At 49.3% G+C, this 19,882-nt stretch overlaps 6 protein-coding genes across 15 annotated transcripts in view; 4 read left to right on the forward strand and 2 right to left on the reverse strand.

Annotated features, from left to right (window-relative positions):
* The window catches only part of LOC124055262 (vesicle transport protein SFT2B-like), a 3,023-nt gene extending 1,120 nt beyond the window's left edge, over positions 1 to 1,903 (forward strand). Inside the window, exons 1-8 of one of the 8 annotated variants that reach the window (XM_046381898.1) lie at positions 1 to 68; positions 173 to 262; positions 349 to 434; positions 653 to 734; positions 824 to 859; positions 952 to 1,010; positions 1,145 to 1,174; positions 1,274 to 1,903. The exon at positions 1 to 68 is cut by the window's left edge and continues 844 nt beyond it. In XM_046381898.1, the coding sequence (XP_046237854.1) occupies positions 1 to 68; positions 173 to 262; positions 349 to 434; positions 653 to 734; positions 824 to 859; positions 952 to 1,010; positions 1,145 to 1,174; positions 1,274 to 1,310 (488 nt within the window). In that variant the 3' untranslated portion in view covers positions 1,311 to 1,903. The other 7 variants (XM_046381899.1, XM_046381902.1, XM_046381903.1 and 4 more) reach the window with 7 other exon arrangements.
* Positions 1,904 to 2,440: 537 nt separating this feature from the next.
* On the reverse strand, positions 2,441 to 4,763 carry creg1 (cellular repressor of E1A-stimulated genes 1). Its single transcript, XM_046381893.1, has 4 exons — positions 4,382 to 4,763; positions 3,623 to 3,742; positions 3,423 to 3,536; positions 2,441 to 3,161 (listed from the first exon to the last, which is right to left on the reverse strand). Exons 1-4 carry the CDS (start codon positions 4,673 to 4,675, stop codon positions 3,075 to 3,077), a joined length of 615 nt encoding a protein of 204 aa, XP_046237849.1. The 5' UTR covers positions 4,676 to 4,763; the 3' UTR covers positions 2,441 to 3,074.
* Positions 4,764 to 5,181: 418 nt separating this feature from the next.
* Positions 5,182 to 9,149, reverse strand: setdb2 (SET domain bifurcated histone lysine methyltransferase 2). 2 transcript variants are annotated; one of them, XM_046381824.1, is made up of 11 exons: positions 8,744 to 9,147; positions 8,175 to 8,288; positions 7,990 to 8,082; positions 7,527 to 7,729; positions 7,159 to 7,443; positions 6,720 to 7,048; positions 6,332 to 6,501; positions 6,025 to 6,257; positions 5,741 to 5,953; positions 5,432 to 5,520; positions 5,182 to 5,354 (listed from the first exon to the last, which is right to left on the reverse strand). In XM_046381824.1, exons 1-11 carry the CDS (start codon positions 8,790 to 8,792, stop codon positions 5,195 to 5,197), a joined length of 1,938 nt encoding a protein of 645 aa, XP_046237780.1. In that variant the 5' UTR covers positions 8,793 to 9,147; the 3' UTR covers positions 5,182 to 5,194. The 2 variants fall into 2 exon arrangements, with proteins under 2 accessions (XP_046237780.1, XP_046237781.1); XM_046381825.1 differs by having other exon boundaries at positions 5,187 to 5,354; positions 5,432 to 5,515; positions 8,744 to 9,149.
* A 320-nt stretch (positions 9,150 to 9,469) lies between these two features.
* LOC124055237 lies at positions 9,470 to 13,015 on the forward strand. 2 transcript variants are annotated; one of them, XM_046381862.1, is made up of 9 exons: positions 9,470 to 9,776; positions 10,484 to 10,708; positions 10,799 to 10,921; positions 11,000 to 11,232; positions 11,315 to 11,452; positions 11,553 to 11,740; positions 12,160 to 12,239; positions 12,331 to 12,414; positions 12,596 to 13,015. In XM_046381862.1, exons 1-9 carry the CDS (start codon positions 9,770 to 9,772, stop codon positions 12,739 to 12,741), a joined length of 1,224 nt encoding a protein of 407 aa, XP_046237818.1. In that variant the 5' UTR covers positions 9,470 to 9,769; the 3' UTR covers positions 12,742 to 13,015. The 2 variants fall into 2 exon arrangements, with proteins under 2 accessions (XP_046237818.1, XP_046237819.1); XM_046381863.1 differs by having other exon boundaries at positions 9,472 to 9,776; positions 10,517 to 10,708.
* Positions 13,016 to 13,138: 123 nt separating this feature from the next.
* f7l (coagulation factor VII, like) lies at positions 13,139 to 16,168 on the forward strand. The gene is made up of 8 exons (XM_046381861.1): positions 13,139 to 13,294; positions 13,792 to 13,958; positions 14,044 to 14,068; positions 14,321 to 14,434; positions 14,523 to 14,663; positions 14,795 to 14,883; positions 15,115 to 15,235; positions 15,429 to 16,168. The coding sequence occupies exons 1-8, from the start codon at positions 13,207 to 13,209 to the stop codon at positions 15,974 to 15,976; spliced, it is 1,293 nt and encodes a 430-aa protein (XP_046237817.1). The 5' UTR covers positions 13,139 to 13,206; the 3' UTR covers positions 15,977 to 16,168.
* Positions 16,169 to 16,539: 371 nt separating this feature from the next.
* Positions 16,540 to 19,542, forward strand: f7 (coagulation factor VII). Its single transcript, XM_046381856.1, has 8 exons — positions 16,540 to 16,670; positions 17,118 to 17,281; positions 17,376 to 17,400; positions 17,482 to 17,595; positions 17,855 to 18,001; positions 18,175 to 18,293; positions 18,583 to 18,703; positions 18,839 to 19,542. The coding sequence occupies exons 1-8, from the start codon at positions 16,601 to 16,603 to the stop codon at positions 19,429 to 19,431; spliced, it is 1,353 nt and encodes a 450-aa protein (XP_046237812.1). The 5' UTR covers positions 16,540 to 16,600; the 3' UTR covers positions 19,432 to 19,542.
* Positions 19,543 to 19,882: the final 340 nt, after the last annotated feature.

Genomic DNA, 19,882 nt, shown 5'->3' on the forward strand with positions numbered 1-19,882 from the left:
AACTCCCTCTGGGTTTCCTCCTGGTTCCCACGAGTCATCCGAGTCTTTCGTGTCAGACGTTAGCTGCAGTACGAATTCACTCAGCTGCTCATGTCGAAGGTTTTTCGCAGTTTTCAAAGTGAAAATCAATATGATGATGATGATGATGATGATGATGACGACATCTCTGCAGAGAGCCAATGAGGCGTCGACGCTGACTTGTGGGACGAGGATGAAGGGCTTCGTGTTCTCCTTTGTTTTGGGGATTATACTTGCCTTCCTGGTGAGTTAGTGTGACTGTCACCGTGGCAACGACCTGTTTGTGTGTCTGTATCCATGGCAACAGCCTGTATGTTTCTCCATATCCAGGGCACCTTCATGCTGTGGATTCCAGGTCTTGGTCTTGGTGTGTTCGCTGCCCTCTACACTGCGGGAAACATCTGCGCTCTGGTCAGGTAACAGAACCGACCGGGTCCAACCACACAGAAATCAGCTCAGTGTGATGAGACTATATTACCCATCAGCCCCGAGGACTTGTGCTCGGGTCAGTCTTTGGTTTTCAAAGAGGAAGCTGCGCCCTCTGGTGGTGGAAGTCAGTATTGACAGAGCTGTGGGGGCAGGAACACGCAGGTCCTCGTACTGCAGTAATACTGCTCTGTTACTGTGCTTTCAGCACCATGTTCCTGACTGGTCCGTGTCAGCAGCTGAAGACCATGTGTGCCATCGAGAGAGCGTTCGCCACCGTCATGATGCTGGTGAGCAGACTGTTGATTTGATCACGCTGAGCCGCAGGTGACCGAGCTCACCTGAACACTGTCTGCTCTGTCTGTGTGTGTCCCTGCAGGTGTGTATGGTGCTCACGCTGCTGGCTGCCTTCTGGGTGAGACTCACACACACGCACACAGAGACACACACACACTCTTCTCTCATTCCGTCCATTTGGAGTTCATGTATTTGAGGTTCTCTCTGCAGTGGAACAACATCGGCCTCGCTCTGGTGTTCTGTGTCCTTCAGTTTCTGGCATTCACCTGGTACAACACACACACACACACACACACACACTCACAGGCACGCATGCATGCACATTCACAGGCACACACACTCTCTCACACACACACACACTGTGGGTACACTCCATCTGACTGACGGCTGCTGTTCCTCACAGGTACGCCCTGTCATATGTCCCGTACGCCAGGTAACACACGCACACACACACACACACACAATCACGTGCACACACACGCGCGGTGTTTGTTCATTTACAACATTAAAACGTCTCTTTTGTGTGTCTCAGGGAGAGCATCATCAAGTTATTAAAGATCTGTTTCTAGCACGCTCTGGCTGACCAATCAGGACACTCTGAGGTTCGTATCCAATCAGCAGCGAGCAGCTGACCCTTGAACTGACCGAGGCCTTAAATATTTCAACCCGCACACCTGTGAAAGTTGAACTGTTTCCATGGAGACCAGTGAGCTCCACGTGTTTTATTTGTCGTCAGCTGATGTCCCGTCACCTCGTTCACGACTTTATCACAAAAGCTGAGAAACCGGCGAGTGTCCGACTCGTGGACTCGTGGACTCGTTTCTTACTGTGCTGGAGGCGAACTGGTTGTCGCTGAGGCCAAACACTCGAACTGATCGAGTCATCGGGTCAGCATGAAGGAAACGTCTGAAGGCCCCGATGACCAGGATGAAGATCGAACGCAGTGTTTGACTGCAGCTCAGACAAACACGACTCCGTCAGCCTTTAGATTTTTTTATTTATTTATTTATTCATTAAAAATACCACAGCTGTACAATCTCAGGCATAATGCAAAATATTTTCTTCTTCTTTTCTTATTTTCTGCTCTAAGTGCATCGTTCAGGACAAACAAAGGCAGCCACGCTGTTTTCATTGGAGTCCTGTTATATCAAACCAGACATTAAAAGTCTGATTGTGTACAAGGCGAGCGTGAAGAAGCAGAAAAATGTCAGAATGATTCAACTTCAGAAGAAACGCTGATCAAACTTCTGTGTTTGACTGTTTCAAGCTGAACTGAACGCCTTTTGTTTAAAAAACAAAAATAAAATCTTGAGTCCACGTCGGCTTCCTGTGGACTGAATCAGCAGGTGGAGCTGAAGGTGTGGTTGAAGTCTAATTAGCGGGCGTTGAGTGTTTCTGTGGTATTCGTGAACCTCTTCTCCCATGAGGCTCATGGGAGACGAGGTTACTGACAGATAAATGAGTGATCAATAAACCTGACTGTGATGACACCCGCTGGTCCCGTCAAACTGAATCTTTATTTCTGTTTGTTTCTGACGAACTTGCAAAGTGCAGTTTAGTGCAAACCGCACGCCTTAAATCTTAGTTTTAGTGACTGGAGTTTGGTTTGTTGTGCTGCAGGCAGACGCAAAACCAAAGAAAAAGGAAATGCTGATAAATTAAAGTCCAAAGGCACATTTTCATACACCAACATTCATCATCATACTTTCAGTTGTGGTGACTTTAATAAACCTTTAAAGTACATGAAGGAGACAAGTTAAAAACGTAAACTATTACTAAACTGTGTTTGATTCTGAACTCAGCTGCGCCCCCCGGCGGTCAAAGTCGAAACGACACCTAAAAAGACGTTCAGATTCACTGACTGAACTGAGTCAGAAAACTCGATTGACAAGGCACTATTGATTATTATGAAGATTATCATTAAAAGAAAATAATCACAGAAAAATAAAATCAAACAGTCAAAATTATGAGCCAGGAACGTTAGTTTGGATTCCATTGCTGTTTAACTACAAAATTAAATTACAAAATTTTTCCTTTCCTAAATTTATTTAAAGAGTATGAATTTTGAGTGTAAATTTTGTACTTTTTGACTCACTATCCCTCCGCTTGGATTTTAAATGTCAATTATTTTGTAATTTTAAAATTTCAAAAATCTGTTTTACTCATAATTTTGACTTTTTGTCATTTTTTTTAAATGCTTTTCTCATTTTTAGATTTCACACGCGAAATGCCGAGAGTCGCTCGTGTTGTAGTTTTATGGTGGACTTGTAGTCCAAGCGCTGCAGAAACACAAAGAGAACAAAAAGGACTACAAGAACCAGCAGCTCTGACCGTCAGTGGTGCTTCCTGTGCGGCGTCGCCTGGAAGTACTCCTCCGGAGTGACGGTCTTCACCCCGCCAAAATAATCCAACACCCACACCTGAAACAAGAGGAGGCAGACGGACGGTAACCTGACTTCCTGTTCTCTGATTGGCTGATGGCGCTGATGACGCTGACTCAACAACATCCGCAGCAAATGGAAACATGATCCAGCAAATATTTGTCAGACTCTGATTTCCTTCAGTCTGGATCTGATGTGGTGACTGCACGAGGTTCTAGCGGGAGCAGTACGAGCAGTAGTCTTTGCCCTAGTAGTAGTAGTAGTAGTAGTAGTAGTTGTAGTAGTAGTCGTCGTGCGTACCTGTGTGATGTTGAACTTGGCGAAGAACCAGTTGTGATCTGATGGCCAGTCCATCATCTCCGGGTGGCGGCTGAACAGAGCTTTCTTAGCAAAGTCTGCCTCGGTCCCGTTCACCTGGACAGGACGGAGGAGTCACGTGACTGCCTGTACACACAGCTCTGTGTGTGTGTGTGTGTGTGTGTGTGTGTGTGTGTGTATACCTCCATCACAGATCCGGACAGGATGATGTGCGCGCACAGAGGACTCTGGGGGTCGAAGCCCTGCTGCCTGCAGTAGTCCGTCTGGGCCAGAGACATGGACAGAGACGCCTGAGGACTCACCTGCAGAGACACACGTGCAGACTGATGAAACCTTCCACTGCGGACATCACTCTGTGGCCTCCTCTCACATGACTTCGGCTCTGACATGTGACTCTGACTCCAAAACTGCTGAGTCACTCTGAGGGAACTGCTGTGTCATGGTGGGGCGGCTTCCGTTGCATAAATCCTAAAGCGACTCTCAGTCACGTGACTTTTCTTCTAGTTAATGGATTTTTAACAAGTTCGGTTTCTCGGCTTATTGAAAGCTCCAAATACACAAAACTTTTGTCTCAAATATCAGAAACTGACGTTTGAGGAAGTGCAAGCTCGAGTCTGCAGGAAACAACTTGAACTCACTGCGAACCGCCAAATGCATGAAGACCTCCTGCGACTTTGAAATAAATCCTACAGGATATAAACGCACCATGAAAACAGCTTCAGTAATTCTGTCGGTTTGCTGTGTTTGTAAGACAACACAGTCCACATGTAAATATCATCAGATTTAGACGTAGCCGAAATAAGCAGAAACTCTGGTTTTCAGCGATACTTCTGAAACTGCACAGCCTGACAGAAATAAAAGCACATGACTAACAAACATTTTGACTGAAACCTGACGTTTCCGGCGAAGCTCTGAGGGCTCCGAGACTGACTGAGACTCACCTCCAGGTCCTGCACTGAGATCTCCATGCGGGTCAGGTACATGTAGGGCACTCCGGAGCCGGAGCCCTCCGGCCCGTCGCTCACTGAGAAGGCGTTGGAGAACGGCTGCCCCACCACCGGCTGGTGGGTGGAGATGGTGGCCATGGAGGCCCAGTCGCACTGGTGGGCGACGAAGCGGGCCACGCGGGCCACCTGGTCGTGAGGAGGAATCGGAGTCCGGCAGGAGGCCGGCGGGAGGGAGAGACAGAGGAGGCCGAGGAGGAGCACACACGCAGCCCGCAGAACAGCGCTCATGGTCGGGTCCGCTGCTCGGAGGTCAGGCGATAACGAAGACCGCAGCTGGGCGACAATATAAACAACAGACGAGTATCCGGTGTGGCGTTTCAAAATAAAAGCAGCAGCGCTCTATAACAGGAAGCCGTCTCGCCACGTCTACTTTCAAAATAAAAGCTGAACGTGACGTCTCCAACGGGAGGAATACCGACAGCGAATGAGGTTGTGGTTTCTTTTTACGTGTTTTTATCGTTTTAGAAACACTTTACAGAAAAACTTCAACAACCAGAATTACCAACATTTTACCTTAAATTAAACTTTTCAAGATAAAAGTCGCACTGGGGCTTAAGTGTGAAAATAGACACAAATCTGAAAGGGAAGCCAAAAACACGACAATCTTTCAACATAAAACAACGTAACGTGATTCTCCTAACTTAGTCCATTTATTTAGAAAAACAGAAAAGTGTACAGACTTTCAACAAATAGTTTTGTTACAGCACGTTAGTAGAAAAAGTCTGTGTGGTCAGTGGCAGTGTGGGATTACTGTGTTTCCCCCTCGACCTCGCACGTGTCACACAGCCTGTCCTCAGTGGTAAACTGTCCTTGGCAACCGCTGCTGCCGCAGAGACAGGGCACTTCCTGTTTCCTGCGTGTGTCAGCAGAGTAGTTCCAGGTCAGCTCAGTGCCGGCCTTCACAACCCTGACAGAGAGGAAATGAAATACGTCATCAACAAGCGGCAAACAACAACCGGCCGTCCTCGTCCCCCTCGTGCTCACCTGTTGGTGAAGAAGGCGACGACGGGGAAGCCGGCGTCGTGGGAGTCGGTGAAGACGTTCTGGACGAACAGGTTGGGCTGGCAGCTGTGCTGCAGGGAGCACGGACAGATTATAATCATCACCAGAGGGAGGAGGCCAGTCGAAACAGACGAGTGAGTCAGGAGGACAGGTGGAGGTGAGTTCCAGATAATAAAACAGCATTTAATATCAAACCACTCAAGTCAGAACAGAAGAAGAAGAAAATGTACGAAAAAAGAAAAATCCGTCATTTTGAGAACGTCAGACAACAGATTCTTATTTAAATCTTACATTAATGAAGCGGCTCACGTTTCCCTCCTTGCTGGCGTCCAGGATGTGAACGTCCTCCACCTTCATTGTCCTCTTCACACCCCTCTGGCTCTTAGTCTCTGTTTTGGCACCGTTCACGCAGCGGACCGCTGCCACCTTCACGCGGGCAGGAGACAGGCCGCCTGACCCACCTGCTGAAGGAGATCTGGACTCTGGACCTCCCACCAACACTGTCTGAAGGACAAAAAACAGCTCAGAAACATGAAAAGGTAGATCCAACACACTCCTCGCCTCCGGACTCTGACCTTGTCTCTGTCCTGAGCTGATGTGGTCGTGGCGTTGGCGTCAGCGGGTCTCTGGATCACAGGAACGTGCAGGGGCGGCGAGGTGGGTTCCGGCATGTCGCTCCGCCCCTCCCACAACGGCGGGGCCAGCCACTCGGTGACGACCTCCACCTCATCGTCTGAGGGGAGCTCCGCCCTCGTCAGCTTCGGCGAGGGGGACTCGGTGGGACTCTGGACCCTCTGCAGGATCACACCTGAACACGTTTCATTAAATCCATCACGTGTTCACTAACCGATCCCGACTCGTTCTGCATCGACGTCAACTCACCTGCGTACATGCACACGAACGTGCCGCGGTCCAGGTCGTCACGACAACGCACACCCCAACCACGGTCGTCAGTCTGGAAGACCTGGAGGCGGACTCTGATCCCTCTCTGGACCAGGCGGTTCTGACAGCGAGCCCGGTCACAGCCACACCACGGCCCGCACTCATACACACTGAGAACACACACACTGAGCGCTGAGAGGCCTGTGGACAGCTGAGCTTCAGTTTCTCTCCTTTTCTTCTCCCTCTAAAGCAGCTTTGAAGTAACTTTTGAAAAACAGTTTCATTACTTCCTGACATTTTGAATCACGTTTGACTGACGAATAATAAAGTCATCATTAGTTTCATTAAAACGTGTTTAGCTGAATGACCTTAATTGACTCAGTCTCACCCTGACGGCACGGGCTCGTCCAGCCTGTGATGGCGGTAATGGCGCTCGCCTCTGGTCATGGCAACGCAGGCGCAGCGCCGTGCGTCGGTGCAACCGTCAGTGCAGTCGCAGCAGGCGCTGAACAGCGTTGGGTCGCGGCTCAGGAAGCAGCCGTGCGGCCAGCGATCCTTCCTGTAGCGGAAATCGGCCGGCTGAGCGCCGCCCTCCACGATGCACAGGTCCACCGGGGTGGGCTCCGTGCCCCGGCTCAGGTCCAGCTGGGGCCGCCGGCGGCCCGCTGACAGGGGCGGGTCCAACCGAACAGACGGGTTAAAGGTGAAGAAGTCCACCTGCAGGAGACAACAACGGGCCTCCGTTGGAGCTGAACGCCTAATTAATAAAGTTCCATTCCACCCAAAAACCCGTTTGTCTGTAAACGAATCACAACAAACCAGCTGACCTGCAGGATGTCATAGCTGCCTGTGGCCAACAGGAAACGCATCACCTCATCATGGTTACGCAGGCTCAGTCCACACGGTGCTTTGTAAACAACGTCCCAGTCCTCCACGCCCTCAGAGACTGCAGGCTCCGCCCGCTCATCATCAGAGGCCCTGCCCCCTCTCGATGACATCAGCAGCGAGGCGGTCAGCCTCTTAAAGCCACAGAGCAGTGGGATCTTCAGAGGGTTCTGACCCCAGAATGGAGGCATGAACTGAGGCATGCTGGGTAAACTGGACAGGCAGGCCTGCAAGGAAACAACAGGAAGTGTGTGTGTGTGTATGAGTGTGTGTAAGTGTGTGTGCGTATGAGTGTATGAGTGTGTGTTACCTTGCAACAGGAGTGTGGCTGGTACTGCAGCTGGAATGGGGTCAGAGGAGGCAGCAGCTCCTCTCTGCCTGCAGGGGGAGCTGCAGACCTGGATGTCCCGTTAAAGGGAGGCTTGGGGGAAGAAGTAGAGGAGGAGGAAGAGGGGGAGGAAGATGGGGAGGAAGAGGGGCTTTGGTGGGAAACCTCAGCCAACAGGAGCCCACCTGGACAGAAAAACAACAGACTTCACTAAATGTTAACATTTTGTACTTCTACTCCACTGCAACTCAGAGGGATATATTGTACCTTTACTACACAACTTTTATCTGACAGGTTACTTCACATATTCAAATATTTACACACAAAGAGATGAAGAGTTTATAATATCTGATATTTTGTTGTAAATTAAACCAGCCAAATAAGTATACCACTTTGGTTTTCTCCGCTGGTGTAAGAAAGTTTCAGAATAAAAGTCTGTGGGTACCTGGGCCGATGACCACCTGAACCACAGAGTCCCGAGTGGAGGCTGGAGGAGAGGAGTCCAGACACTCCAGCAGTTTCAGGCCCTGAACGTATTCTGACAGACACACGACAGGAAGTCATCATCAATACAACAGGAAGCCAATCACATCCTGTTCAATACCAGAAAAGATCAATGACAAAATCCACCTTTATCTGTTGCTGTGTGCTTCTTCAGGACTCTCTTCAGGTGATCCAGATACTCAAACACTTCATCAAAAACCCGATCCACGTCTTCCTTGGCCCAGAAGGTTTTGGCCCGTTCTGAAAAACACAGCATTGTAAACGCTTCACTTTACTCGAGAAGACAGAATACAGGAATAAAGATCCATCCAGACCACCGCGGACCAGGTCGAGATTGGCCAAGATCAGACCAGATTCACAGCAGGACTACAGAAACTCATTAAAGCAAGTCGTTAGACTCGTCCGGCCACCGTCCCGTATGTGAGAACAGAAATAAAGGGCCATTTCAAATTTTTCCACAATCAGACCTGAGCCAGATCAAACACTCTTGACTTAACGTGGAGACGACACACACACCATTCAAAGTCCCTTTCTGATCTGTGAAAACATTTAAACGAACCAATGAAGATGAATGTAATAAACTGTGAGCACATTGTTTACGTGTGTGCAGCCGGCAGTAGAGAAACTGCGCCTTTCTGACGTCACTGGCTTCAGACATGCAGTTTTAAATTAATAACTAAAATGTTTCTGCTCACCAACATCCTGTGGATTCAGCGAATCCTCTTCCATCTCCACCCGAGGCATCCGCGTTAGCCTGCTAGCACTGACTGATTAGCTAGCGCAGCTTGCTCATAAAAATAACAACGACGACGACAGGGAACCCGATCTAAGGATAAATTTAACCTGTCTCTAACACTGAGACAAAGGCGGGGACACTTCAGCTTCCAGTCAAATAAACAGCTGACAAATGAGACTAACGCGTCATGTGAACTGAGGTGAACAATAAAGTTTTTCCTCGTAAAGAAGTAAAGGATGCTAACAACCGTAAACCTTCCGCACTGCAACATGAGCGACAGCCGCGTCGTTCTGACCGCATATCAAAAGGTTAACGTTTAATACGGTAACACTACCGGGCAGAATTCATACTCCATTAGAACTGATTCGCGTCGCGTCGCCCATAAATATTGTCCCACAAGGGCCGCCGTTGATTTTCTGCTGGTGAAGTGTTGCCCTAATTTTGGTTTTCCAGGCATATTTTTTCGACTATTAACTTTGACTCGTGCTCATCAGTACCACAAAAAGAAATAAATTATACGCTTTATTTGTATATGTACATAACTGTAGAGAAAGGTTAAAATGCTGGTTTCTAATCGTAGTCTATGCGCCTGTAAGCGCTTTCCTTTGGGCAAAACTAAATATTTTCTTGGCGATTTCTTTTTTTTTTTTTAATTGACCTACATCGGTCACCGTACTCCCGAAGTCACTCAGGAAGTGGTAACATAAATAAGCTCCAATTTATAAATCCCGCTGCAACTTTTCGGAATTCTAAACAGACAAATAATGAGTACTCTCGTATGATGGATTAATCCATGAAACACATACGTGTCGTTCCCGGGTGTAACGAGAAGTCAGGGCCGCAAACAGCCGTTCAAGTTAGCACAAAGGTGCTAACTCACTTCAGCCACTTCCTGTCCGGTTTTGTAACAGCGTAATAATGGACTTATGCAAGTTAAAGTGCGGAATCATTCAGAACAGAGAGCTGCTGCGCACCAAGCGGTTTTATGACAGGTGAGACTTAACAAAAATGCACAAACTGAAGCTTTTAGCCTGTGCAGAGACCGAAACGAAACCGCTCAATGTATTAAAGCGCTAACACTTCATAGTTTCTTTGGGCATCTGGCTGAGTCAAACAGCAGGTAAAGACAGGTGTGGATTAACACGAGGCGACAATCGACATTCATTGATTCAAGAGGTGTTATCATCAGAGACAAAATTTTGATTTTGATTCATTCTGTGGGAAAAGAAGAATGTATATCGTCTATAAACCTGTTCATGTTGGAAAATCATTATTGACATTTTAATCTTGTTCTTCTTTCTTCTGTCAGACATTATATTGAATCTTAATTTTATGTGAAGTCTCAAAATAATCTTCAGTGCGAATGTACATTGGTTATATTGGTTATCAACAGACAGTTATTTTAAACCCTGGATTTGATTCATCCGGGAAGCAGCTCGACCACGAACACAAACACATGATAAAGTGACCTCTGTGACTGCTGGCACAGGAATAAATAAATGAAATGTACGAGACAAGTTTGTTGAGTGTGGACGAACACTTTACCCAGGAAGGTAAAGTTAATGAATGTGTCACTGTGGACAATAATCTCCCCCTGAAAGTCGAGTCTTTCATAAAAATCATAACAGCTGAAAAGAAAAATCATGTTGACGGCCTTTTCTTTTTTTGTCCCTCCAAACTGATGGTTCCTTGACGTCAGCGGGGTTTCACCTGTCCAACTGCTCCTCCTCAGGTGCGATGGCTCAGGTGCGGCGGTCAGTCGGCGAGGCGTTGTGGGCGATGTGTGCGGCCGACTCCATGTCCATGCCGGTCCACTGGTACTACGACGTCAACGACATCGTCAGGGACTTTGGAGGCTGGATATCAGGCTTCAGCTCACCCAGAAGCGGACACCCGTCCAGCATCCTCAGCCTCTCCAACACCTGTAAGAAAACTCTGATGTCCTGGAAGATGACATTCAGGTGACTGTGATTAAAGCTCAAAGCTTTATTTTGATCTTCCTGTCTATGTGTAGCTGGCAGCGGTCGGACCGCCTGGTCGTCCGGCGCCAAGCGGCCCGACGTGGTGGGCAACGTGATCCTCCACGATAAGCTGAACTTGTGGAAGTCCTCCAAAGGCTCAGTTCACTATCATCAAGGTGCTGCTTCTGGACTGACTTGAGTGCGACAACAGTGAACGGTGTCATCACAGAATGCTAATCATCTGGTCTGTGCAGGTCTCCAGGCCGGGGACAACACCCTGAACGTCCTCTGCTCTCTCCGAGCGACCCACACTCTCGTCTCCGGTCAGTTCGCCGACGTCTCTCAGCCGGACGCCCGAGCTGCCGTGCTGTCAGACTACGTTCACTTCCTGACAACGCCGAACTCGCACACCGACACGTACGCCGAGTCCTACCACCGCTCGTTCTTCGCTGACTGGCAGGACAGCAGACCGACCTCACCCCGTCAGGTGGAGGAAACGCACCCTGGAGGAACGGTCGCCTCTCGGCCGCGTTTCTCTTTCACATGCTTTGACTCGCTGTGTGTTTCAGGTTCTGACGTTTGCAGAAAAACGCTCCAGGCAGATGTTGAGCTCCTCGTTCGCCGACAGCCAGTTGGACGCCATCGGCTGCCTTCCCACGATCCTCCCCTTCATCCTGCTGTCCGCCACGGCCAATGAGGAGCAAGCTGTGAGTGACAGGCAGGCGTCCGTCGTTGACTGTGGTTTGATGTTAATGCTGAGGCTGTACGGAAGCATCGTGTCTCACCTTTAACCTCCTGCGTGTGCAGGTTTCAGCAGCAGTAGAGTTTGTGAAGCTCACTCACCCCCATCCGAAGGTGCCAGAGTACGTGTCGATTTACAGCCGGGCGCTGCACGCTGTGCTGGGCGGAGCCAGCGTCCGCCAGCAGGCCGAGCATGCCCTGAAGAGGCTGGGCGCCTGGGACTCCTCCCAGAGCTACAGCCGCAAGGCCGCCAGGTACCCAACATGTTGTCAGTTTCACTGAGGAGACCCTCCTTTGCTCAGTGAACAACAGTATAAAAAAACTCTATTTACAAGGAAGGAGTACATGTGTACACGTGTACACACAGAGTACATGTGTAATATCAGTTGCAGTACAGAAAGATGAAGCACTACAGAAACTGTCTGATAAGTCGTGCTTTGAGCTGCTGGAAGGCCTTTCAAGTCCCGATGGAGGACAGACTGCAGTCCTGTTGTGACTGTTGGTTTGTCTTCACAACCTTCAGAGTTTACCTTCTGGTTAAACTGCGAGACGCTCAAAGCTCTGAATGTCCCTGGAGTTTTGGACACTTAGGGACAACTTCGGACGCATCTTTTATCTGTAAATACTGGAAAAGATTTTGTTGAGAGGAGAAATGAAGCTGTGTGTGTTTCAGGTTTCCCGTGTCCTCGGATGAACGGCTGAAGGTTCATCAGAGTGCTGTGAACTACCTCGGTCTGGCCTGCTACACCAAAGGTTCGAATCCCGATCAGACGCTCAATGATCGTCACGGACACAGGAACTTCATTAAAAACATAACTGTTGCCCGTGTGCTGTGAATCCACAGGAGCTCTGTCCAGTATGTTTTACCTGGCTCACGAGTTTCATGACGACCCCACAGGAGGAATCCTGGCTAACACCAACTGTGGAGGTTTGTACTGAAGCGTCATCACACCGAAATCACGTCATTCATTTACTGAAGCATCGTGAGTGGAAATGAGATTATTGCTCTTTGGTTTAATCCTTCAGTTTAACCCTAACAATAACTCCAGACATGCAGCGAAACAGCCTGTTAGCATAGCAAGCATGCTAATGTGGTCTTTGTGCTTCAGGTGAGAACTGTAACCGCGGGGCAGCGCTGGGAGCCCTGCTGGGGGCCGCTGGCTCGTACTGCGGGGCCTTCATACCGCAGCAGTGGAAGGACGAGCTGAGAGACGCCCAGGAGTTCATCCCTGACATCATAAAGGAGCTGCAGTGAGAGCAATGTCGCCCCCCAGAGGGGCGGAGGGGAAGTGCAGCTTCAAAGCTCCCTTCAGCTTGTCTTCCTTTTTCTAAACACGACAATGAATGTTAACTCTTATTTATTAAATCTAGTCTTACTTCATTTTTATTAAATAATGAAAATCTCTTTTGCATTAATTAAGTTTTGTTGTGACACTTTATGTTGGTTTGACTGATTGTGTGATGGAAAAAAATACAAATGATATAATAAAGACATAAAGAAAAACTTCTGACTCATGTTACGCTCTGTTTGCACTCAACGCGTCCACTTCAAGCTCATGTGAAAAAGAAACTCCATCCTGCGTCACCTTCATGAAGGGCCTCTGAGGGCAGTACTGCTGTCAGTGAACGCAGTATTTGTACTGTGTATTTGTGTGGAAGAGAGAGAGAGGTGTTTGTGTGTTTTTGTGTGGTTCTGACCTTTGATCAGTTCAGAACAAACATGGCGTCTGTCAGCAGAGAAACGAAGCGACTCTTCTTCATACGACTCCTCATCGTTTCTATCCCAGCATGCACTGGGCTTCCTGGAGGTCAGTCCCCTCTTTCTTCTCCTTTTTCCACCTTTCATCTTCTTCTTCTTCTTCTTCTGGTTTCATCCATCTTGAAAATTCGACCTCCAGACGTTGACTTGTGTCCACAGTGAAGATCTCAGCAGCACACAGTGAGTTACAGCAGCAGGCTGGTCAGCATAAATGATGAGGGTCTCTGATTCTATTTGACATAAAAATCTGTCAGTTTTTGCTTGACACTCGCACTGTTGTTAGCTTAGCATAAACACAGCTGACAGTGAAGTCCAAGCCTGGCTGCTGACGGCTTCTGAAACCACATCTCACTTTCTCTGATGATTGAAGTTGTTGTGGTGTTTGGAAAACCTGTGAAATAATCAGAACTTTGTGCAGCCACAGAGCGACAGCATTATCGATTAATCTGCTGATTACTTCATCAATCAACCAATCGGTCTTTAAACACATCCACACAGTGGAAAACACCCCTCGTTTTTTAAATTCTCCTGTATTTTGAAATGAAGGAGACGTGTTTGTGAGCAGACCTGAGGCCAGCGTTTTCCTCCGTCGCAGCCGTCGAGCAAACTTCCTGTTTGAAGAGCTGAAGAGAGGGAACCTGGAGCGGGAGTGTCTGGAGGAGAAATGCTCCTACGAGGAGGCCAAGGAGATCTTCGCCCTGCCACAGCAGCTGGTCAGTCCGGAGTCGAGCTGACGACCCGCACACGCGTCCCAGTCCTTCATGTTTTCTTATTCCTCTGTGTTGTTTCTCCACACAGGAAGCCTTCTGGAGGATGTACACAGGTACAGGGATTCAGCCTGCAGGGCTGGAGGAAGTACTCAGCCTTTAATGAAGTACAAGTACCATTACCAAGCAGTACAGTCTACCCTATGACTGTTGTCCTGTTCTGTCTGACCTCAGATCAGCTGACTGCAGGAGTTTCCTGTTGGAGCTCATTTTGACTGCAGCTGATGATTCTGTTCACTCTGATTCACCTGCTGATTATTTTCTGCATGAATCCGCTGACTGTTTGGTTTGTGGCTTCCTGTTCGCAGCGGTGGATCACTGCCTGTCGTCTCCCTGTAAGAACGGAGCAACTTGTACTCGCCAGATCGACACCTACGTCTGCAAATGTGCACCTGGTTTCCATGGAAACAACTGTGACAAAGGCACGTGAGGGGCAGAACCTTCTCTGCGCACGCCGGGTGTCGAGATGTTGTGGTGATGAACGACGTTGTGCTCTTTGTCTCCACGCAGCACGCTTGACCTCCAACGGCTGTCGCTACAGGAACGGAGGGTGCGAACACTTCTGCAGAGAGTTTCCGGACCGTCCTCACGTGTGTTTCTGCGCTCCAGGCTACAGTCTGGATCAGGACAACAGCACCTGCATGCCTCAAGGTCAGAGCTCTGCTATCACACAGCTTACAAATGAACAGACAAGTAAAGACGAGAAGACTGTCTCAGATCAGCGCTGAGCATGTCAGCAGATAGGCAGCTCCACACTCATTGTGATCATCTCTCTGGTCCAGATAACGTGGCCTGTGGAAGACCACTGATCCACTTTGCCCCCAGGGTCATCAACGGGCAGATCTGCCCCAAAGGACACTGTCCCTGGCAGGCAAGTTGGTGCACACAGTAAAGTACTAAACGTTCCAGCAGAGCAGTTAAAGGTTCAGTTCTCCCACATCTCAAAAGCCCTTCTGGTGTCTAATCTGTGAGCACACGTCCTCCTCAGACTCTCACGTTCAAACACTGATAACATACAGAATCCACGTGTGTTATATGATCACGTTTAAGTGAGGATGAGTTGAAATGCAGCACACGATGACGACACTGCGTCCCTGCTCAGGCTCTGCTGACCGAAAACCGAGTGTACACCTGTGGAGCCATCGTCCTGTCAGATCAGTGGGTCCTGACTGCAGCTCACTGTGTGTGGAGAAAACCTGCCGCCGTCTTCCACATCACTGTGGGTAAGATGATTTTCACGTTTCGTACATCGCGTTCTCGGTACGTGGAGATAATAGCGACGACTTCAGTGGGTAAACATTGCTGGTGGTGTAAACGTCGTACGTAAAGAAAACTGATGAATCCTTAGTGTTGATCTCCTGGCAGTACGACACAAACTGAACTGTTCAAAGGTCTCACAGTGTTGTCCCTGTCAAGGTGAACATGACCGACTGGAGGTGGAGAAGACCGAGCAGGAGCGCCGGGTGGTCACAGTGGTGATGCACCCTGGCTACAACAAGTCCAGCTCCGACAAAGACCTGGCCCTGCTGAAGCTCCACCGCCCGGTCAAACTGGGACGCTATGTGGTTCCCATTTGCCTCCCCGCTCAGAACAGCACCTTCAGCCGAACACTGGCCACCATCCGTCACTCCACTGTGTCCGGCTGGGGCCGTCTGTCAAGGTTCGGTCCCCCATCCAGATTCCTCCAGCGGCTGGTGCTGCCAAGGGTCCCATTGCAGGAGTGCCGCCTCCACACCAAGCTCAACATCACCAGGAACATGCTCTGTGCTGGACTGAGGACTGGCGGCCAGGACGCCTGCGAAGGCGACAGCGGCGGCCCTCTGGTGACGCGCTACAAGAAAACCTGGTTCCTGACGGGCGTGGTGAGCTGGGGGAAGGGATGTGCCAATGAAAATCTGTATGGTGTATATACCAGAGTCAGCAACTTCCTGGATTGGATCGGAGACATCATGTCCACTGGCTGAAACGGGTTTCAGGCCAGGATGCTAACACTTAAGTAAACGCCAACAAAACCTGCTCAGGTGGCGATTTATTTTAAGATCAGATGAAGATTCATCATCAAAATCAAAATCACTCTTTTTGTCCTGTGAGATACTGATTCTTGTAGTTAATGTAAAAGAAATAAAAAATGATTTTCTGGTGCTGTGGTCCTGGTAGATCATGTCTGTTTGTTCTGACTGAACCAATCAGCTCTGACTAAGATCTGCGTCACATTTTGACAATAAATTCAATCAGTGTGTGAACTGATTAAGTCTGTTGATTTAAGAGTTTTCCTATCATGACGACTCTTGTAGCTCGTCGTCTGAGGTTTAAAAACACTGCGTCCTGCGTCCTGAGTGGATGGACCTCTACAGACACACTCGTTAAACGGACTTCTTGGTTGGATTTCTTATCGGCGAAGCAGATGGAGGATTTCCTAAAATGGGGCGTCCCTCGAGCGGGAGTTTCTCATCAGAGGCAAAGATCAGTTTGTCCAGGCCACACTTTTCGCTGAGAACATGTGATCAGTGGTGGGGGGGGACGGGGGGGACGGGACGGACTTTGTACCTGTGGGTCCACAGAGAAGCAGCACAACACCCGACTCTCCGATGAAGTCCACTATGTGGCTGAGAGTCTTCGTCACCTTCGCCTTCGTCTCCGGCTGCCAGGCAGCGTCAGGTGAGGAAAACAAAGTCAAAATTTAAAAGAGAAAACTTTTATCAAAATATCTAAAAGTGTTTCCTGTCCGAGATGTAGAAGTGCTGATTAAACCAGACCAAACAATGACGCGTCACTTTCAGCTGAAAACACCAGGTGTGTGTGTGTGTGGAGCGATGAGGAGGCTCTGACCTTCCTCACCTTCCGACACCAACACAAATGTCTGATTTCCATCTTGTTTTCCATTGTTTGACCTGTGACTGGAGCTCGTTCAAAGACAAAGTCGTCTTGTTGTGGTGTCCTCTTCTTCTCTGGTGCTTTAACGGCACCGACTGGAGGATCAGCGCCACCTGCTGGTCATCTCCATCAAGCCTTGAACTCAGATTCACACAACAAAATAAACGATAAATGATCTATGTTTCTGCTGGAGGAAAAGCGAGGAGAGGGTTGACTTTGGTCTGTCTGTAGTCTTTCTGGATCCAGATCGAGCCCATGGCGTCCTGGTCCGGACTCGGAGGTACAACTCGGGCTGGCTGGAGGAGCTGCAGATGGGAGATCTGAAGAGGGAGTGTCTGGAGGAGAAGTGCACCTATGAGGAGGCCCGCGAGGTGTTCGAACACACCGAGACCACGGTCAGCATCTTCTTCTTCTGTTTTTTATCGTACACCAAACCAGACTTCTTTTATCTGGAGAGCGAACGCTGACGTGACTCCTCTGTCTCCTCAGGACGAGTTCTGGAGAACATACAGCCGTAAGTCACCACACGTTCTCCTCTAGTCTTGTTTCAGCCTGTCATGACTGACACGACAACGTCTGTGTCCTCGTCCCGTAGTCCCCGACAGCTGCAAGTCCGGCCCCTGTCAGAACGGCGGCAGCTGCTCCACTCAGGGCTCGTCCTACGCCTGCTTCTGCCTGCCTCAGTTCAGTGGAGCCAATTGTGAGCTCGGTGAGCAAATCACCACACTGTGAAGGAGGCTCGGCAGACACAAGGAAACCCCCACGCCGTCTTCAAGACGACGAGCAGGTCTTCCTGTCCGCAGCCTTTGTGACCTTAGCAGTGGTGGGGAAAGTACTCTGATCCGTACTCAAATCACAGTAGGAATACCACAAAGTGCATGTAGTATGCAGATCCCAGAGGTGTTTGACGTTCCTGCAGTTTTGTGTCTGTTTGGTGGTGAAGTGAGCCGACGTGTTGCTGCTTTCAGAGAACTCGGCCGTCTTCGACACCTGCCTGCTGGAGAACGGCGGCTGTGAGCACTTCTGCGATGAAGAGGAGGGAGGACGAAGGCTCAACTGCTCCTGCGCAGACGGCTACTTCCTGGGAGCTGATGGGCGGAGCTGCGTCGCAAAAGGTGCATTCATGTGACAGACAGAAAGACGGTGAATCCATCTGTTCACACCTGAACACTGACGTGTCGTCCAACACCTGTGTGCAATTCTTTATTCTCGATGACAAAAAGACACGATAAGTAATAATTGCAAATGTTTAAGTAATTCAAGATTGGGTTCTGCTTCGTGCTTTCAGAGCTGATTGCGTGCGGGATGATCCCCGTCCTGCAGGGAGAGGACAAAGCCAAGCAGCTGGACCCTCGAGCTCGAATCGTCGGGGGAACAGAATGCCCCAAAGGTGAATGCCCCTGGCAGGTATGCTACAGTTAAAGGGACAGTTCACCTGTTTACTGTGGAGCCTGTGTGTAGCTTCAGGGTGGCTCATTTCTAACTCTCTGAGAGGGGAGTCCTGAAGTTATTTCACTGGACTCTAACCTCTGAAACATAACAAACAAGTCTTGTGTTTTGTTTGGCTTTGCAGAAAGCTGACATTTTTTCCAACTACTAAAGTCCAAATAACATAACATCATCATCATGGAAAATATAAAAACAGGGAGGAGATGAATGATGAAAGAGCTGCGGGTGACGACTTTGTTTGTTTCAGGTTCTGCTGGTGTACAAAGGCAAAGCTTTCTGTGGAGGGGTGATTTATAAACCCACCTGGATCCTCACAGCTTCTCACTGCCTGGAGAACACTGACGCTCAGTTCCTCAAGGTGGTCGCAGGTACGAAAAACACCTGGTGTCTGCTGGATGCTGAATGGTGACCTCACTCACCTGAGAGTCAGGTCACGGTCCAGAACCATCTCTGATCCTGCTCTAAAGATAGATTAAAGTGACTCACTGCTCTTTGTCTGTCAGGTGAGCACAACCGGGAGGTGAACGAGGGCACCGAGCAGTTCGTGCAGGTGGCTGAGATCATCATGCACGGGAACTACGTACAACGCACTGCCGACAATGACATTGCCCTTCTACGTCTGGCGACACCCATCGTCTACACGCCGTACGCCGTATCGGCCTGCCTGCCGACGCGACCTCTGGCTGATCGCGAACTCTGGGCCGTCGGCCTGCACACGGTGAGCGGCTGGGGGAGGAGGAGCGAGAACGGGCCCACCTCAACCCTCCTGCGGCGGCTGAAAGTCCCGCGGATCCGAACACAGCAATGTTTGGAGGAGAGTGGCGTGGTGCTCACCAGGAACATGTTCTGTGCCGGATACATCGAGGGCCAGCAGGACTCGTGTAAAGGCGACAGCGGCGGACCCCTGGTGACGAAGTACAAGGACACGGTGTTCCTGCTGGGGATCGTCAGCTGGGGAAAAGGCTGCGCCCGACCGGGCAACTACGGCATCTACACCCGAGTGTCCAACTACCTGGAGTGGATCCACAACCGAACAGCGACGCCAGATCAGCTGACAAACAACACAGAAGCTTCCTTGCACAACCTGACCACCTGAGAGTTCACACACATCAGCAGATCCAGAATCAGTTCCCTTGTGTCAAATAATTCAGGTGTAAACTGTGCCTCAATTTGTTAAAGGTAATTTGAAAACACAGAGTCAGTTTTACAGACAAAACCCTTCGACAAAAACTTCAGGTCTCAGGCGTCTGGACATGATTAAACCATAAATCGCATCAAATAAGTCATCAAAAAAACAAAACAAACAAACTGGAGAGTAATTGGTCAGCTGGCCGGACTCGATGGGACCCTGCAGTTTGTGCTAACGTCTCATTATGCGGGACAGGACGGTAAAAATACTTTACAGCACTTCAGCTACCTTCAGTGATCCTGAACGCCTCTCCGGTTGGCGTGAGGCATTTCAGGCACGTCTGTATTTCTGAGTGCTGACTCGGATGTATTTGACCTTTCAGAGAAATCAGAGTTTGCTGATCACAGTAACAGCGTGC

The sequence above is a fragment of the Scatophagus argus genome, chromosome 24, assembly GCF_020382885.2.
Source record: "Scatophagus argus isolate fScaArg1 chromosome 24, fScaArg1.pri, whole genome shotgun sequence".
In the NCBI taxonomy this organism is placed as follows: Eukaryota; Metazoa; Chordata; class Actinopteri; family Scatophagidae; genus Scatophagus; species Scatophagus argus.

Bases quoted from the DNA above. Each gene is read 5' to 3' on its own strand.
- f7 (XM_046381856.1), top strand. From the start codon at position 16,601: ATGAAGTCCACTATGTGGCTGAGAGTCTTCGTCACCTTCGCCTTCGTC. The intron at 17,596-17,854 runs GTGAGCAAATCA...TGCTGCTTTCAG, and splicing joins TGGAGCCAATTGTGAGCTCG to AGAACTCGGCCGTCTTCGAC. The intron at 18,704-18,838 runs GTACGAAAAACA...TTTGTCTGTCAG, and splicing joins GTTCCTCAAGGTGGTCGCAG to GTGAGCACAACCGGGAGGTG.
- LOC124055237 (XM_046381862.1), top strand. The intron at 11,453-11,552 runs GTGAGTGACAGG...CTGCGTGTGCAG, and splicing joins CGGCCAATGAGGAGCAAGCT to GTTTCAGCAGCAGTAGAGTT. The intron at 12,240-12,330 runs GTTCGAATCCCG...GTGAATCCACAG, and splicing joins TCTGGCCTGCTACACCAAAG to GAGCTCTGTCCAGTATGTTT.
- creg1 (XM_046381893.1), bottom strand. From the start codon at position 4,675: ATGAGCGCTGTTCTGCGGGCTGCGTGTGTGCTCCTCCTCGGCCTCCTC. The intron at 3,537-3,622 runs GTATACACACAC...CGTCCTGTCCAG, and splicing joins TGTCCGGATCTGTGATGGAG to GTGAACGGGACCGAGGCAGA. The intron at 3,162-3,422 runs GTACGCACGACG...CTCTTGTTTCAG, and splicing joins CCAAGTTCAACATCACACAG to GTGTGGGTGTTGGATTATTT.
- setdb2 (XM_046381824.1), bottom strand. From the start codon at position 8,792: ATGCCTCGGGTGGAGATGGAAGAGGATTCGCTGAATCCACAGGATGTT. The intron at 7,730-7,989 runs GTACCCACAGAC...TTTTCTGTCCAG, and splicing joins TCAGGTGGTCATCGGCCCAG to GTGGGCTCCTGTTGGCTGAG. The intron at 5,355-5,431 runs GTGAGCACGAGG...CCTCTCTGTCAG, and splicing joins GTCGCCTTCTTCACCAACAG to GGTTGTGAAGGCCGGCACTG.
- f7l (XM_046381861.1), top strand. From the start codon at position 13,207: ATGGCGTCTGTCAGCAGAGAAACGAAGCGACTCTTCTTCATACGACTC. The intron at 13,295-13,791 runs GTCAGTCCCCTC...TTTGAAATGAAG, and splicing joins ATGCACTGGGCTTCCTGGAG to GAGACGTGTTTGTGAGCAGA. The intron at 14,069-14,320 runs GTACAGGGATTC...TCCTGTTCGCAG, and splicing joins CTTCTGGAGGATGTACACAG to CGGTGGATCACTGCCTGTCG.